Below are 18,385 nucleotides of genomic sequence, written 5' to 3'. Positions count from 1 at the left end.
CTCTGGACGTGCGCATCGTCATGCCGCGCCCTCTTCTTCCTCTGCTCTTCTCACTTCCAGTCTTACTGCCAAGCAGCCTGTTGTCTAGAAGGCTCTGATCTGCGGTGGATGTGTAACTCTCCTTGCTCCTAACGGCTGCAGGACTTACTGAAAAGGCGGCCTCTGTCTGGGGTCTCCTCTGCCTGCTGCACGGGGCTGGCGTTTCTGACGCCGCCCACGCTGCCGCCTTACATCTCTTGCTTTGGAATTCCTCCACTCCATGTCTTCGTTCATCTGACTTAGATCGCGTCTGCTTCATCTCTGCTTGGTGACACACGCTCGGGAAGGGTGAGGATTGTCGGTTCCTCTTCGAGGTGTTGTTTCCACACCTGGAACAACTCTTGACCGAGAGAATGACTAAGTAAGTAAACTCTCAACGGGGAAAGTCCTGAGAATGCAGCTCCTTGGAGGCCATTGTTAGGTGTGGAATTCTCATGAAGCACTGTTTTTGAGAAACAGTTGAGAAGACAAAAGACCTGACATGCAAGTTTTATAGCCAACACTGAGCACAGGGAAGACAAAGGCTTCTTTTTCCTCTTTTTTTCTTTTCTTGTTTTGCTGGGGCAGGGGAAGAAGAGCGGCTTCCATGAGTCTCAATAAATACTAGACTCGATGTGTCAATTAAGGCAATTCATAAGCACACTGTGGTAGCAGTTGTTTTCAAAATCCGATGCATGTGTTCAGCTGAGGGTCCTGGCTTTTACCCCTCCTCATATCCCTCACGGCAAATGCTGGCCCATGTAGAGCCATCTTTTCTTTCCTGTTTGTGAGACAGCTGGCGCTCTGATCTCTAGGTTAATTCTCCTTGGCTTTACTCTTTTTCTGAAGCGCTTGTTGAGCCACTCCCATGAGCCACTGCAGGTGCTTGGTAGCTGGGTAGGATGCAAGTGGGTGGGAGTGTGGAAAAGACGGAGCTGACTAATGGTTCCTTGGCTTCCTGGATATAGTAAACAAATACTGGGTGGTCGGCGCTTGAGTGGGTGTTGAGAGTGTACCACACCATTAGAAGGGAAGAAATAGCTTCTAAAACGCTGAGAACCATTTTCAGAGAAGATTGCACGCTTTCCAAACAAGTCACTTGAGTAGGCAGGTCCAAACCAAACTATTTGTAGGTGTCTTGTGAACGCCTTGAGGATGCTAATCGGTTCCAAACTTACAATTCCAGTATTCGGTATTTTCTCTTTTATTTCTTTCTCTGAAAATCAGCCCTTAAAACAGCCCAAAGAATGAAGTACAGTGCTGTTTTTGGAGGCTGGCTTTGGGGACAGAAGGAGGGGACTGGTAGACTGGTCTCCCTGGAAGATCACCATGTCTTTTGTGACCATTACCTTGTGGTCTTTTCATGCTTCCATAATTTTCCCGTCTCTCACCATGCTCACTACCAGCTAATCTGACCAGTTTCCCTTGGACAGACTGAGACTGTACCATGGGCCTGTGTGTCTTCAGATATAAGCTGGATGCCTTCATGGACACTGGGGGAGTGAGGTTAGAAGGCCGAGCTCAGTCAGCATTTTCTCTGCAATAAAGAAGATAACCATTTATTGGATCATTTATTTATGGCAATAGCTGAAGTTAAGGTCTTAAGACTTTCAGGAATTTAGGGAGGATATTAAGTATGGAGAGAAAATGAGATAGTCCTAAGCTGAAATTGATGGATTTCCTAAATTTTTCTATTTGTTTTTATCAAGGTTTTAATTTGTTTTGCTTTTAAGCCCATCTGGTTAAAGAAAATCTTCCAGTAGCCTCAAGGCTAATGATACTTGACACAACCGAGTTTATAAATATGGTTGTCACTTATTGAAAGACCACTGTATACCCGCTAAGAGAACTTCCAACCCTGTTCAGGATCCACGTTTGCAACGAACCCATATTTTCATCAGCTGCTATGATAATTTAACTATTAACTGGAGGATTTTAGTTCTGAATGGGAAATGGGGACCGTGTGGACTGTGAACATGTGTTTTCAGAGTTCTTGATATTTGGGATTAAAAGCATGAACATAGTAATGTGGATATCCAATCATTAACAAATCAAATTTAGCTGATGTTCCAAACAGTCATTGTATGGTTATAGGAGACAGGTTTGTAAGGTTTATCTGTGGCTGTTCCAGCCCCCAAGACACCGTAATGTTAGCCTTCTTAAAAGGAAGTCTATTGCTCTTACTTGAGTACTGGGATTGAGCCCAGGGTTTGACCTTGCTAAGTAGGCTACATCCCAGTCTCCTCCTGACACCAGATGATCTGGAAATCTTGGTCTTCCTGCCTTCCCTTCTGAATGCTTGGACTATAGGGTTGTGCCTGCACACAAACACCTATATACCTCTGCACGCAGCATACCAAGGGTCAGTGTGGGAAGCTCTCAAATCCTGAGCTGTGGCCTTCTTCATAAATATTTTCACAAGCATTTATCTACTAGACATCTGCCAGCCCGGCACAGTGTAACCGTGTCCATATGCTTTGCTGTATGATGTAGAAGGGAGCTTCGCACAGGCAGGGCTGGCTGATTCACATCCCTCCTACCCAATGCAGCCCAGGCTCCAAGTGTTGCATTTTCACTGACAAGATGGATCCTGTACTATGTGTTTACTACGTAAATATAATATTGAGCAAACCCACACGTATCAACTTTCCTCTTTCTTGTCAGGTCAAGTACAAACGAGATTTCGAAGAGAGCAGAGGCAGAGGATTCAGCATCGTCACGGATACTCCTGAGCTGCAGAGGCTGAAGAGGACCCAGGAGCAGATCAGTAACGTAGGTGCCCTTTGTCGTGATGATGAGGTGGCCCTGGTGTGTGTGTGTGTGGGTAGGAGTGTGAGACTGAGCTTGTGTGGAGCATGGCTGTTGCAAGTGTGTCCAATCTCCTCAGAACACACTTCGACCTCACCTGTTAAATCTGCAGCCTAGCGTCTATAACAAGAGTCTTCTTCATATATTTGGAATATCTCCCAGCCTTCATATTTGGTCAAGATTGAATGTTTATAATGAAAAATTCTGACATTTTTCTTCATGTAGATAACCATATAAAGTTAATATATAGTTTGGATATAGTAAAAAAATATGGTCTTTTCTAATTGTGCACATGCTTAATGTCTGTTAATCATATGCTACATCTAATTTTAGAAATAAACATTGGCTAATGTAGTTATTTTCTACTTGAAAAAAAACCACATCTTTTTTAGTAATATATTTTCTAGAATAACAAAAATCAGGACAGGAAGAATGCCGAAGCACATTAGAATGTGAATTCTTACTAATGGTAGATAAACAGTTCATTCTTGATTTTTGTAACTCAAATGTGTGATGGTATGTCTTCTAATGTATTGCATGAAATGCATCAAAATGCACTTTTCTACAAAGGGGTAGGTTTCACGTTAGATATCCAGAGTGGAAATTAAAAACTGTGTATGTTATATTACGGTATAGCAAACATGCAAAGCTGCTACCACGATCATGAGATTGTGGATATCACTTGTCACAGAAATCTGACATATATATATAAAACAGAATATGTATATTATATATACATATACATAACAGATACTATAAGTAAGATAGCCCTAATTTCTAGGAAATGTTTATCATTAGCAGATGGATTTAAATTTAGTGATACTGGGCCACAGTCATGAGCTACATGCACATATATGTATGTCTACACACCCTCACACACACATACTCACCCTATTTTTAGATGGAGTTTAGCATGTAATTAGAGAAAATGTTACTGGTTAAAAATTCAGGAATGGAACGATTTGGTGTTTAAAATGTTATTTCAAGGCCAGGAAGAGGCCTCTCTCTTTATCACACTCTCTATGGTTTACCTATTGTCTGGTCTTTATACGGACATTCTCTATTGGAGGCTTTTCTTCTTTTCATTTAAAGAGACAGAGTTGACTTTTAGGAGCTGATGCTATTCATTGGATCCCATGGTTTTTCTCATGACTTGACTGCCTATAGCGAATAGTAAGGACAGTCACCTCCATTCTTCTCTCATCCGTCCTTCCCTCAAGTCAAAACCCATTCTTACTTTACAAACACAAACCAGAGATGCTCTTCAATGACAGTTCTGCTCAGAGTTTTAAAATGCTATGCCAGCTGCAGTTCCCAATGCTTGACTAGCATAGACATTTATTTCTGGAAGAACTAAGCCAACTCTACGTGAGACCGTCCATGTGAAGGATAGCACGGGGGTTACAGTTCACTCAAAGGTGAGCCTTTTCATTTATCTTCAAATTAAGTCAGTGTTCATAAGTAATTGGAAAATAACTCATCTTCTCACCCAATTTATCCTTAGCTGGAGTATACTTTACATGCAATGCCAGAGGTCGTTTGCAGATCCATTCTTAACTGTGCAAAACCCCTTATGATGCAGGTATGTATTAATCTATAATTACCGTGTTCATAGCAGTCTATACAAAACAGCAGTAAGATATAGCCTCTGAGATAGACGACGGTCAGTTGCAAAAGCATCTCATTTAGACCACAGCTAAGCCACTCCTCTCTTGCTTTCTCTTGGTGTTAGGTACCGTAGGAATCACAGTAGTAGTGCATTGAGCCATGATGGGGCCTATCAATGCTTGGGTTGCAGTAAAGAACAGATTCCACAGTACTTCTGTTAAGACTGCTCCTGAAGAAGGGGACCTACCAAGCATCCTGAGGTCTGGTGAATTTATTCCTTATAGGACCAGCACCTCATGGAACTTTCCCATTCTGCATGAGGTTTTTCCATATTACTCCAGGGTCTCTTGCCATAAGAAACCTGACTTGATTTAAAAAGTTCCACATTGGTTTTTCTAACTTTCTAGACAGTTTTAACATAAAGTTTTAACATAAAGTTTTAACAAAAACTTCTAACAGTTAGAAGAGATTTGTGAGTTGAGTCTTACTTTAGACCCCTGGTGATGGAGGGGCTCGAGTGATCATTATAGTCTATGTTTTTCTTTTTAATCTACTTTGTAAAAATATATTTTCCGTTCATTTTGCCTTTGGATATTTAGTGGCTCTTCCTAAGCTACTGTTAATCCCCTTTGGACTGAGGCAAATATAAAGACATGAAGCTGTGAATTTAATAACTCCTAGGTGTTTGGGGTAATATGTTATGGATGAGTGGGCATTTTTGATTGCTTGTGTCTGTGTCTGTCACTGTTATGAAAAATTTTCAGACACTCTCATGTTCATTTGTCTCGGAATTGAAGTCATTTGGAAATAGCCACTCAGTCTGCAAATGTGACAGGGGGTGTGGATAAAACAGAGCCATAAATTTTACATTTTGTATAATAAAAGAGGTAAATGTGGGTTAGCTCCACCCTCTTCATTTTGGTTCCCCATAATGACAACACAGTGAACGCAGGGGGATGCATTAGGTACTAGCATTTAAAGTGTGTCTCCCACACTCCTCAGGAGAGAGGCAGAAAGGAGAAAAAGAGGTGGAGTTTGGAATTTCCTTACCCATTGGAAAGAAGCAGGACTTGGCTTTTGAAATAAAACTCATCATTCCCTGGTGATGTTTCAGATGATGTCTTCATTTGAGACATTCGGATCAGAGGGAGTTTGACTGGTTGGGCTTAGAGATTTTTTTTTTTTTAATGAGAAGTTAGGATATTCAGCTGGAAAGTTTAATAGTGGACAATGCTTCCAAGTTCAGGTTTTGTTTCCAGTCTTCGTGCAGCAGCCTACAGCTAGGGAAGTTTGCAGGAAGTGCTGTCGTACGATCCCTGGGTTCTATGGGGTTCCATAATTAAGCCACTCCGGTTTCATATGCCTTCTTTGACCCTCTCCCCCCTGAAATCCTTATACATCTTTGGGTGTTTATTAACACACAAAGGAGGGTGCACATACAAAGGTAAATCTAGGAACGTCATGCCTCTGGGGAACAATAGAACATCTTCAGTCTTGTCTGTCTACCTCCAGCTTGTTACAACTCAAGTTTCAGATGGTTCCCACGCTCCAACCTCTGAATAGGGTTGGGCGTTCAGGATACCTGCAACAGGGTAGCAAGGCAGCCTGCTCAATATTGCAAGGGCCCAGTGTGGCCTGCCGGAGATGACTGATGTCTTTCCCTGTGCCTGCTTAAGCGCACACAGGGGCTACGCTTTCAATTAACTCACAGTGTGGGGATAGATTGAGGAAGACAATGGTAAAAGCCAGCCCTAAGAGGTTGTTACAGCCTTCCTGGCATAGATAAACACTGTTATCTAATTCATCACAGGTGGAAGGAAAGTATCATATGAAGAGGAAAGAAGAAGAAGACAATGAGAGAATGCCGGGCGTTCTCAGACTGACGGAAATAGTAAGTGTATCCTTGCAGCACAGTGGGAAGAGTGTCCTTACACCATTGCCCACCAGACTATTTCTCTTACTCTGTGAGTGTCTGTAACTTTGATTATGTATCCTGTCTCCCAACTATACTGTTATTACTACCACTTGCAGTCCACCATTCCATTCATAAGAAATGCTTGCTTGCTTTGCAAGAAAAGCTAAGATCAAAAGCTGTCTGTAATTTGATACTGAAATGTAATTAATTCTAACTCTTTTGATATGGCCACATAAATTTTCATTGGCTTAGAATGTAAAATAAATTATATGCCCATTAATAAACTCACGAGGACGCTGCTGATTTAGTTCCCCGAGACTTTACGAGTTAGCTGCAGAAATATTGGATTATTGGGACTAAATAATTGAATACAATGTCTATGGACTATTAAAAGATTTGATTCAAAGTTAGGTTGAATGGAAGGGTGAGCGTGAGAGCGTAGGGATGATTATCTAGGGATTTGGTCTCTGTTTGTAATTTAAATAAATCATTCTGACAGACTCTTGACTGTAACCATGTTCAGCTGCTGACAGTGTAAAATTGAGTTGTATGGGTGGACAGAAGACAAGCAGTCGAGAGAAATCCCCAAAGGTAAAATTTGTTATGTAATTGGGTCAACTCATGCATGAGAAATGCATACTAATTGTAAACTGGTGGCAAAATTATCCTGTAGGAGGCAATTAGGTCTTATATGAATCCAAACAACTGACTTGGGGGACCTTGCTTTCTTTCGGTACACAGAGAAGGCAGAAGTAGTTACTGAAAGGAGAGGAAGATTAAAATTAGAAAGTCACGCAGCATGCGGATGGTTTTTTTGTTGTTGTTGCTAAATTTTCTCCTAATACAAGCAACATAACTTGTATCATTAAGTGAAAATCTACACGAAGGCTCTTGATTTTAAGTAGTTCACTACACTGAGCAGTATGTAAGGAGAATGGGATGGTAGTTTATTATAACCCATCGTAACATAATCAATAAACTGTGAAGTCGCGATACCTAAGATACAAACCCTGGGAGGCTTGTGCTTTTAGGATGAACGCCTATGTTGCTTTAGTGGCCTGCATTTCCCCTCGAGCTCATCTCTGCTAGTAACCCTGATATAATCCAATGGAACAGTGGGGCAGTAGCGTGCTTTCTGAAGGCAGGGGGCAAGTGTGTCGAAGAAAGCAATGGGACAATAGCTCATATTTTACTTATAATGTCTAACACATGTTCATGAATAGTTCATGGGTTTTGGAACACTTTGACACACTGTTTAATTAGACCTTCTGAACAACCTCTCTCCTTAGGGACAGGATTTCTATAAGGAATACTTACACTTTTCCGTGAAAATATATATGGAAAATTACCTTTTGGCCTTTTCCTTCCCATTTATGGTTGTCCCCCACACCTGGCTTTGCTTTATTCTTTCATGTGGGGCAGGACTTCAAAGGCCGATCTCTGCTTTTTGTCCCCATTTTGTTGAGCCACAGCCACCTAAAGCAACAAGTATGTCTTAGATCCGTAATCACCTGAGCGTGGCAAGAACCCTGGGTTCTCGCTAACTAGCCTTGCCTCGAGGGGAGCTTTGAGAAGAGCCACCGAAATATGAGAATCAGCACCTGCGACTTCCTCTTGGACACAGAGTAAGAATCCAGAGGTGATTTCTCGAGGTGCCGCTTCTGAGAAAAATGTCTCCTCGTTTCTCGGTTTCCACCTGTCTTCCTGTTTCAGTCTCTATAGCAGCTTCTCCACCCCCCCCCTTTTTTTTTCCTTTGAAGTGTCTCACATTCTCTCATGCTATCTTAAATACCATCATTAGATGAGTCTTACTAAAGTATCTGTTTCATCAAGATCTTGCTTGTGACCCATTAAATACTCCCCCCCCCCTTGGCTCTCTTCTTTGAGCTGGATGAAGTCTACTCTCCTATGCCCTTTATGGACTCTCATGACCTTTCACAATTGCCCTGAACTATTTCCGGCCTTATCTTCCACTGCCTGTCAACACTGTTTGCCCATTTCTTTTAGGCCTGGTCTTGATATGTCCTCTGGACTTTCCTGTGAGTCATTTCTCTTGTTTCAGTCAATTTGACACCACTGGGAGATGAAGTCCTGACCCCTGACCCCAGTGTTCACTCACCAACTGGTTAGTGGTCTTTCCCTCCTCTGGAATCCTTGTGTGCTTCGAGGAGGGCTATATTTATTTTCTGTAGTCATTTCACATGTTATAGTCCGCATTCCGGTTGTAACCAGTATTTTATGCATCTTATAGTTTTACTTCTTTAACTTTAAGAGAATGGAGATTGTATACTCTTTCAGTCAGCGTCCTTTAATCTCCAGAATGCAGAGAGTAGCACACTGTCTCCTCTGGTCAGAACATGCCCCTGTTCCTTACTTGGGTTTCTGTAGTACAGTCTTGATTGTTCTTGCTCCTTTCCAGGTCATTTACCACATGAATTTTTGCAAATTATTCCTAAAATACACATTTGATTGTGTCATGGTCTCTTTTAGAGTCTGTCCTAACAGATCCCTACTGCCTTTAGGATAAAACATAAAATACGTTGCATGGAAATAAGGGCTATCCCTGGTTTATAGAGAGCTGAGACTTGGAGTTTTTGTGTCCCTCTTGCCTCTGAGCCCCGTGGACTTTTCCTTCCTTCCTTCTTTCCTTCCTTCCTTCCTTCCATCTGTCCTTCCTTCCTTCCTTCATTAATTAATTTACTGTACATCTTGACCAGAGTTCCACAGTTTCCCCTCCCCCCTCTGCTCCCAGTCCTGCTCCCCTACCCCCACCCCACTCCTTACCCTCTGTGCCCCACCCACCCACTCCTCCTCCCTTTCTCTTCAGAAGAGGGCAGGCCTCCCATGGATATCAACCAGCCTTGGCATATCCAGTTACAGTAAGGCTAGGCTCGCCTTCTCCAATTGAAGCTAGAGGAGCCACCCAGTAGAGGGAAAGGGTCCCAAAGGTAGGCAAAAAAGTCAGCCCCTGTTCCTGCTGTCAGGAGTCCCACAGGAAGACCAAGCTACACAACTTGTACATATGTGCAGAGGGTCTATGTCAGCCCTATCCATGCTGCCTGGCTGGCGGTTCAGTCTATGTGGGTCCCTTTGGGGCCAGGATAGTCGATTTTGTATGTTTTCTTGAGGGACCCTTGAATCCTCTGGCTCCTTCAATCCTTCCTCCCCGTCTTCCGCAGGATTCCCCCAGCTCCACTTAATGTGTGGCTGTGGGTCTCTGCCTCTGTGTCCATGTGTTGCTGGGTGAAGCCTCTCTGATGATAGTTGTATTTGGCAATGATAACATCCAGGAATCGATGAGGGTGACCCTAGCAATGGAGGATATGGGTCCTGAAGTGGGCATCTCCTGGAAGCAGGCAAGACTTCTAGGGAAAAATTGGAACAGCAGCCCAGCCACAAACCCTTCAGCCTGCAATTTGTCCTGCTTACAAGATGTGTAGGACTGAAGACGGAGCAGAAAGTGAGGGAACGGCCTGTCAAAGCCTGGTCCAGCTTGAGACCCAGGTCATGAGAGGGAGCCCACCCTGACACTGCAATGATACTCTGCTATATTTGGTGGTGGGTCATTTGACTTTGCTCTCTGTCTTTCTGCTCTTGCCATATCCTTTTAGGGATCCATTGGCGTTTTTAACTCTGTCGTTCCACATTAGACTGTAGAAAGGTGTCATCCAGCAGAGTGATAAACTGGAGAACAAAGGAATTGCCACTCCCCTCCCCACCTCACTTCTGTTTTGGGTCAGTTTAGCTCTCTACCTACTCAGGCTCATAAAACTTTTCTTAGGATAAATGCCACAGTAAAGGAAGGGACTAATCTGCTCTTTCAATGTAAGATTTCTGGTGGCCCAGTTAGTACTTGGTATGTAGCCCAAGCCCAATAAATGTGTACTGAATAGCCCACCTGAGGCAGGAATTAGTAGAAATGCATAGCAATATCTTCTGTGTCTTCTTTCTTATTAGAATCCCACTTTAGAAGGATCTTAAGCTTTAGAAAATGCTTTGATCTTTTTCATTCATTCTTGTTTATATTGCTTGATAATACCTAGGTTTTCTTGTGTGGTGACTTCTACAGTTTTATAGAACAACTGTAGCAATACTTCCCCAGTAAAGTATGGTTTATGGCTTCCTACTGTGTTACATAAAAATTTAAGTATATTGAAAGTGCAAGGACTACCAATGTTCTGGACCACCATAGCCAGAGTATTTTTTAAAAAGACCAAACCAAACCCATAAAAAGTGTTCTAAAGACTTATAAAAACTGCTTCTGTTTTGTATTAGCTTTCTCCATACTCTGGTAGAGCACCTGGCAGAAGTGATGGAGGGAGGAAGGATTTATTCCACTCAGAGGGTACAGTCCATCATGGCAGAGAAGGCAGAGGCAAGAAGCTGAGGTCAAGATGGTGGAAACTTACAGCACAGGCTTCTTTGGAGCTTGGCAATTCAAGAAACAGAGAGCGCTAGTCAAAACCAGAATGTCTATCACCTTCAAAGGCTGCCCTTATTGCTGTATGTATGCCAGCTAGGCACCATGTCCCCAACTTTTGTAACCTGCTATGGTGGTGTAAATAGATTCTGCCCCCATAGATTCATGTGTTTGAACACTTTGTCATAAGGAGTGGCACTATTAGTAGGTGTGGCTTTGTTGCAGGAAGGGTGTCGCTGTTGGGTTTTAAGGCCGCCTGTGCTCAGGGTTTGTCTAGTGTGGAAGACAGTCTCCTCCTGGTTGCCTTCAAGTCAAGATGTAGAACTCTTGGCTTCTCCCGCACCAAGTCTGCCTGCGTAATGTCATGCTTCCTGCCATGATGGTAATGGACTGAATCTCTGAAACTGAAAGCCAGCTCCAATTAGGTGTTTGCCTTTGTAAGAGTTGCTATGGTGGTGTCTCTTGTTGCTGTGGTGGTGTCTCTTCATAGCAATAAAACCCTAACCCTAACCCTAACCCTAACCCTAACCCTAACCCTAACCCTAACCCTAACCCTAACCCTAACCCTAACCTTCTGAAAAAGCACCACCAGTTGAGGCTCAAGTATTCAACTACAGGAGTGAACATTTCACATTCGGACCACAGAAAGTCTATATTGCAAATACCACAGGTTGGGTGCCTAATACAACAGAGATTTGTTCGCTCACTCATCTAGAGCCAGGCCACACTAGGTTGAGGTTGAGTAGGGTTGGGTTTTGGTGAGGACTCTCTTCCCAGGTTGCAAACTATCACTGGACCCTCCTCGTGTCTTTTCCTTTCTTTGCTATGCAGGTCATCTCCTTATTTTACAAGGGTGTTCATTGGTCCAATGGGCTTGAGACTCCACCCTTATGACTTCATTTAACTTTGCCTTAAATTTTTAAAGACTGGATTCCAAATACAGTCACAGTGGTGGCTAGAGCTTCACCGTATGAATATTCGGGGTGGCGGGGAGAAGTACAATTCTATCTGCAAAAGCACCAAATAAGACATAGTCTACATACATTACAGGGAAGATAAGAAGTGATAGGTGATGTGTGCACTGTAAAGGCACTTTGAAAAACTCTGAGTCAGGGTACAATTGTAAACCACTCCTGTAAGCTAGCTTGGTCAGTAGCCTGAGAAGACATAAACTGCTACTGCTACCATTTCGGACAACTTCTGATGATGTTAACGGAAGAGCAGTTAACAAACAGTCATAAATATGTTTTGAAATTTCCCAGATTTTGGTTAAATTCTGTAGCTCAAAATTTAGACTTTGTGTGCCTTAGACTGGCAGGTGAGTTTGAGCTACTCTGAATATAAGCCAGAGTGGAGGAGAGAGAGCGTAGGAAGGAAAGCTTCTTACACTCGGGGAGCCTCATAAGGACTAGCATTTGAAGAAATGTCTCCATTTCTTGGGGATGATACAATTTCAAACTTATATAGCATCTAAATTTTCTTCCTGATGTCATTGTATATTGTGAGACACATCTCACAGCAGGAGGGTCATAAATATTAAGGAAAAGCTAGAAGTCTTATATAAGTATTTGTGAACTATCATTAACAGTTATGCTGTGTAATTATGATTTTGGTGGATCTGTGGAGGTATGTTTAAATCTTGTCTTTTTAGTTAATAAGAGTGACACTCAAATATTATTTTATCTTATTAGAAAATTATAATTCAAGAGCACCTTATTACAAAGATTTGATTTGAAACCCATTAGTACTCCAAGGTCAGTAGGCACACACAATTAAAGAACAAGCTACAATTTGGAAGTTAGAGGGTGTGCATGTGTATAAATGTGATTATATGTAGCCACATTCATCATTTGATATTTTATTTTCCTAGAGGAACTATATTCTGAAATTTTTACTTCTTGACCTTTGAATTGAGAATTGAGCAGAGTCACCACAAAAGTCATAGTTTCTTCAAATAGAAATTTAGAGATTCTTTTTGTTTTCTTCAAGTAGAATTGTATTTTCTCCATAGAAAAGAGTTAGAAGGTAGCTCTGGTGACCAGGACAGTAAAGAAGACACAACTGCCAGACTCTGCTCAATTCAAAGGATAACAAGAAGTAAACTATCATTTTTTGGCTTGCATACATTGTTTCCTTGATTTTTTCTTTCATGGTTATATTGACTGTAACAAAGTCAACTTTTTAAGAAATAATCTCCATCGATATTATAGGATTTAATCTGTTTAACTTCAGCTTTGAGTTACTATGTTGCTAGAATTACAGAAGTGTTCAAAGTTAGATGTGTTTAGCAAGCTACACAACAGAATATAGACTTAGAAAAAAGACTGAAGGCCTTAAAAATAATCTTTCTCCCCTTCCTCTTCCAGTACTACCCTTCCATTTTCTTCTTCCTTCTCTACCTCTCCTCTTCTCCTTCCCTTTTCATTGGTGACGATGGAACCCAAGGCCTTGGGTTTGCTAACGCAGCATGTAACCACTGAGCTAAACTCCAGATCCTCCTTGGAACCTTTACTATTTTGGATGATGAGAACCTGTTTCTTCTAAAATGGCATCCATCGTTATTTTTATGTAACTGTTGGGAGAACAAGCTGATGTTCTAGTTTTCTGTTGTTGTATTGTTTTCTTTTTTGGGGGGAGGGTTAGTTTGGCTGTGCTGTGGATTTAGAACCAGGCTCTCTGTGTGCAGGCTAACCTCAAATCCCTGGGTTCAAATGATCCCCTTCCCCCTCTTGAGTGACCGAGACTATTTGCATGCTCTGTTGGACCTGGCTTCTATTTTATGCTGGACTCCTTTTAAAATAAATGCTTTGTCTATGAAAATAAGGTAGAAGACAAAGGTTGCCTTTCCAAGTGCCTTACATGAGCACATATGTTCAGTAAACACTGGCTGTGAACCTACATTACACCAGGCCTTGTGTATTTAGAAGAGAGAACCATCATTTTATCAGATGCCTTTTGTGTTCACAGTGGGATATGTGGGGCAGACAGGTATGGCTTTAGCCAACATGGAGGGTTCAGACAATGGGGTATGAAATATCAAAAGCAGGAAAGGGAGGGGTAACATGTTAAAGGTTAGGACACTCAATATTCGGTGCAGGAGAAATCCTGTTAGCAAATTGTGGGTGGAGGCAAAATAGCTGACAGAGACACTGTATTTTCAAGCATGTCTATTTTGGGCATCTATAAATTCAAAATGCAGATTCTGAAGAGAACTTGCTTATTAACTTAAACATTTTAAAATGTCTCCTGTGTATAGACACTTCGGAGACAAGGAATATGAGCGATAAAGTAGGCGTGACCCTTGACCTCAGCAAGCTTGTAGCTAACCTCTGAAAGTCTAGAAATTAATTGTCATAGCAACACTTATACTAAATTAGATAACATAGCTACTTTCCTAGTTGTGATTAATGCTGGATAGAGGGAGATACTATGTTAATATGAGAAGAGTAGCTATCCTGTGTTCCGGAGATGAAGAAATAGAACTTTTGACCTTACTATTTAAAAAGGATTTTAAAAGGATTTTACTGAGGGCTGGGGAGATGGCTCAGCAGGGTATTGCTGTGCAAACATGAGGACCTGAGTTCAAATCCTCAGAATCTTTATAAAAACTGCATGTAGTTACATATGGCTGTAGCTCCAGTACTGTGGGCTATGGAGAGATGGGGGCTGTTGAGGCTTGCTGGGTACTAGCCTAGCTCCAGGTTCAGTGACAGCTTCTGTCTCCAGGGAGGACAGTACATGAACCAGGAGCTCAAAGTCCTCCCGTGCCCTCTGCTTATACATGGGTTACATACCTGCAAACACACAAACACACGTGTACATATCACATGCACATATCAGAGACACACACACACACACACTCACGCACACACACACATGGGCACACACACGCATGCATGCATAAGCACACTCGCAGTTGACTGAGCTACACTCTTGTTAACGTAGTAGGTGCTGTTAATTGTGTTCTCTCATTGCTCTGCATCTATTTTTCCCAATTCCCTGTTTACCTGTCAGCATGGGTTTCTAAAAATACTCAGAATTCAATCAAACTGCCGAAATTGCTTAGCAGAAGTATAAAATGGGAAATGTGGATTTGTTCCACAAAACAAAACACAGCATTTAACCAAATCATACCATTATCTGTAAAATGGCACAGATGTTTAATGTTGGAAGACTATTGGTCAACTAATGAATTGGTGATGGCTAAAAGAATATAATAACATGTATTCTCACACTTACAAGCATCCTACATATGCTTCCTCTGCTTTTGTGCCTATGACAAATTTGAAAAGTCAAAGGTATAATTATGTATATTTTTCATTTGTCTTCTTATTTTCTCCTGTCTGTAGGGCAATACTTTAACATTTTGAATTTTTCACAATAAGAGTGAGGACGTTAAGAAGACGTTTTGCCCTTTAAAGACACATTTGTAACCGAACGAGCTGTCTATATGTAGATGCTGTGCTTTCTCCGCCTGCGCATGCGTGGAGTGTACGCGTGCGTTTGAATGGAGGGAGAGCGGATGCCGGAGATGGCAGCGTCCGTTTCTGCAGTTTGGTTTCTGCCTTCGGTGTTCTTGGCCCAGTCTGTGCTGACAACGAACCACTGGGACATCCCCTTGGTGCTTTGGGGTCTTTTCCTGCCAAATATTGTTCTCTTGCAAGATTAAATGGCTGAATCAGTGTGGCCTGAATCTTGATCCTGCTGAGAATATTAAGGCTCCCGCGGGTTGTAATACAGATTGGCTGGCGAGAGCTCTGCTGGAGAAATAAACTGAGTTTCTCTAAATGAATCTAACAACTGCTGTGAACCTTTGTGTGCCCTGCTGCATGAGGTTGCGAGCCGGCGGTTAACCGTTTATTGCCCTCATTTTCTCCCAAAGTTGCTCCAGTCCACCCCTGTGCACTGATTGGAAATACTTCCATAACTTTATTTCACATTCATTTTCTGCCAGATAAGCTATTTGAGGTATTAAATTGCTAAGAACTCTGAAGGGTAAGTCCCTATTTACTCTTTCTGGGAGGGAGGCGGAAACCATATTTGTGTGTGTGTGCTTACGGAGTAAAAGGGCTGTGGTGTCACTGACAGAGTTCAGTCAGCGACATCACCAGTTATTTAGAGTAGATGGATTAACATCTCGAGTTCTGATCACAGGCTTTTATGCCAATGGCCAGCACATGAAATACTAAGCAAGAGGCAGGGTTGATGCTGAATTGTTTACAGAACTCAAGAATCAAGTTTTGATTCCAGTACTATTTGTGCTTTTAGGGTTAGACTGGAACTAATAACAGATTCTAAATTCTACAGAGAACCACACTGTTTTAGCAAAGGAATAAATTTAAAAGCCGTCAACGACAAGGACAAACTCTAGAGCATATGCACACATACTCATTTGAAAATAAGGGTGTGCTGGCTTGCCTGTAACCTTCTATGTGCATTTGGTGAACTCTACTTTGGGGCCCTTTGCTGACTTACATACGGAGTGTGTTCTCAGTCTGCCCATGAAGCCATCATCCCATCTGCTCCCACATTATTCCCATTTGTCTCCTGACACCTCGTGTGTCTCTGTGTATATGTGCACTGTGTGGGGGGTGGCATAGTAAAATCATCTGTGATTTGCAAATGGTTAAGCACACCACCATCATAATAAACAACTATTAAATCTATCAGTGCTGTTTTAAATATTTGCAGATGGTGCCACAGATTATTGTTACTGGGGCTATAATATATATTTTAATCTAACATTTCTCTCTCTCTCTCTCCCTCTCTCTCTCTCTCTCTCTCTGTGTGTGTGTGTGTGTGTGTGTGTGTGCACGTGTACCACAGTATACATGTAAAGGTCAGAGGACAACCTGCAGGAGACAGTTCTTTCCTACCACCATGTGCATTCCGGGGGTCAAATTTAGATTTTCAGGCTTGTGGTAAAATCCACTTACCCACTGAGCAATCTTCCTGGCCCTGCAGTAATATTATGAAAACAAATATTAATTACATCATATGTTTTAACGTATTGCTATGAGTGCACTGAAAACTCTCTGAGAAGAAGGCTCAGAGCAATAGAGGCAGGGACTAGAGAGGTGGCACAGAGAACAGCAACGCTTGCACACTTGCTGCTCTTCCAGAGGACGGACTTCAGTTCTCAACTGCCTGTAGCTCCAGGTTCAAGAATCCAATACCTTCACCTAACCTCTGCAGAGTCAGTCTCTCTCTCTCTCTCTCTCTCTCTCTCTCTCTCTCTCTCTCTCTCTCTCTCTCTGTCTGTCTCTCTCTCTCTCACACACACATGTATGCACATGCACTCATGCACAAATGAATAAATACATAAACAAATATCTTAAAAGTAAAGAAGACAGAAGTCATGTTTATTTGGGACACTCTGCTGACTTTGAGAGCCAGCTTTAAGTCCTTTAGGCTGAATCAAAGACTTGGGAATAGCACTGACGCTCTGACTTCTAGTCTAATTTGCCATTTGTTTTGGATGCATGACTTGTGTGTGTGTGTGTGTGTGTGTGTGTGTGTGTGTGTGTGTGTGTCCTCATGGCCTGATGACCGTAATTCAGCATCTTTTTTTTTTTTAATTAACTTGAGTATTTCTTATATACATTTCGAGTGTTATTCCCTTTCCCAGTTTCCGGGCAAACATCCCCCTCCCCCCTCCCAACCCTCCCCCCATTGCTGCCCTCCCCCCAACAGTCTAGTTCACTGGGGGTTCAGTCTTAGCAGGACCCAGGGCTTCCCCTTCCACTGGTGCTCTTACTAGGATATTCATTGCTACCTATGAGGTCAGAGTCCAGGGTCAGTCCATGTATAGGTAGTGGCTTAGTCCCTGGAAGCTCTGGTTGCTTGGCATTGTTGTACATATGGGGTCGCGAGCCCCTTCAAGCTCTTCCAGTTCTTTCTCTGATTCCTTCAACGGAGGTCCTATTCTCAGTTCAGTGGTTTGCTGCTGGCATTCGCCTCTGTATTCGCTGTATTCTGGCTGTGTCCCTCAGGAGCGATCTACATCCGGCTCCTGTCGGTCTGCACTTCTTTGCTTCATCCATCTTGTCTAATTGGGTGGCTGTATATGTATGGGCCACATGTGGGGCAGGCTCTGAATGGGTGTTCCTTCAGTCTCTGTTTTAATCTTTGCCTCTCTATTCCCTGCCAAGGGTATTCTTGTTCCCCTTTTAAAGAAGGAGTGAAGCATTCACATTTTGATCATCCATCTTGAGTTTCATTTGTTCTAGGCATCTAGGGTAATTCAAGCATTTGGGCTAATAGCCACTTATCAATGAGTGCATACCATGTATGTCTTTCTGTGATTGGGTTAGCTCACTCAAGATGATATTTTCCAGTTCCAACCATTTACCTACGAATTTCATAAAGTCATTGTTTTTGATAGCTGAGTAATATTCCATTGTGTAGATGTACCACATTTTCTGTATCCATTCCTCTGTTGAAGGGCATCTGGGTTCTTTCCAGCTTCTGGCTATTATAAATAAGGCTGCGATGAACATAGTGGAGCACGTGTCTTTTTTATATGTTGGGGCATCTTTTGGGTATATGCCCAAGAGAGGTATAGCTGGATCCTCAGGCAGTTCAATGTCCAATTTTCTGAGGAACCTCCAGACTGA

General features: G+C 42.3%; 1 protein-coding gene across 7 annotated transcripts in view; it reads left to right on the top strand.

Annotated features, from left to right (window-relative positions):
* The window catches only part of Nebl (nebulette), a 351,896-nt gene that overhangs the window by 186,804 nt on the left and 146,707 nt on the right, over positions 1–18,385 (top strand). For 3 of the 7 annotated variants that reach the window (XM_063276522.1, XM_063276521.1, XM_063276523.1), the window contains exons 1-2: positions 3,939–4,408; positions 6,245–6,325. Coding sequence is in view for 3 of the 7 variants with exons in the window: in XM_039095827.2 (XP_038951755.1) it covers positions 2,683–2,790 (108 nt within the window). In the remaining 4 variants the exon portion in view is untranslated. Of the gene's footprint in view, positions 1–2,682; positions 2,791–3,938; positions 4,409–6,244; positions 6,326–18,385 lie in introns of those variants that run through there. The other 4 variants (XM_039095827.2, XM_063276524.1, XM_063276525.1 and 1 more) reach the window with 2 other exon arrangements.

The sequence above is a fragment of the Rattus norvegicus genome, chromosome 17, assembly GCF_036323735.1.
Source record: "Rattus norvegicus strain BN/NHsdMcwi chromosome 17, GRCr8, whole genome shotgun sequence".
NCBI lineage: Eukaryota > Metazoa > Chordata > Mammalia > Rodentia > Muridae > Rattus > Rattus norvegicus.
The sequence above is the reverse complement of the archived record's forward strand: the minus strand, read 5'-3'. Positions and strand labels throughout refer to the sequence as shown.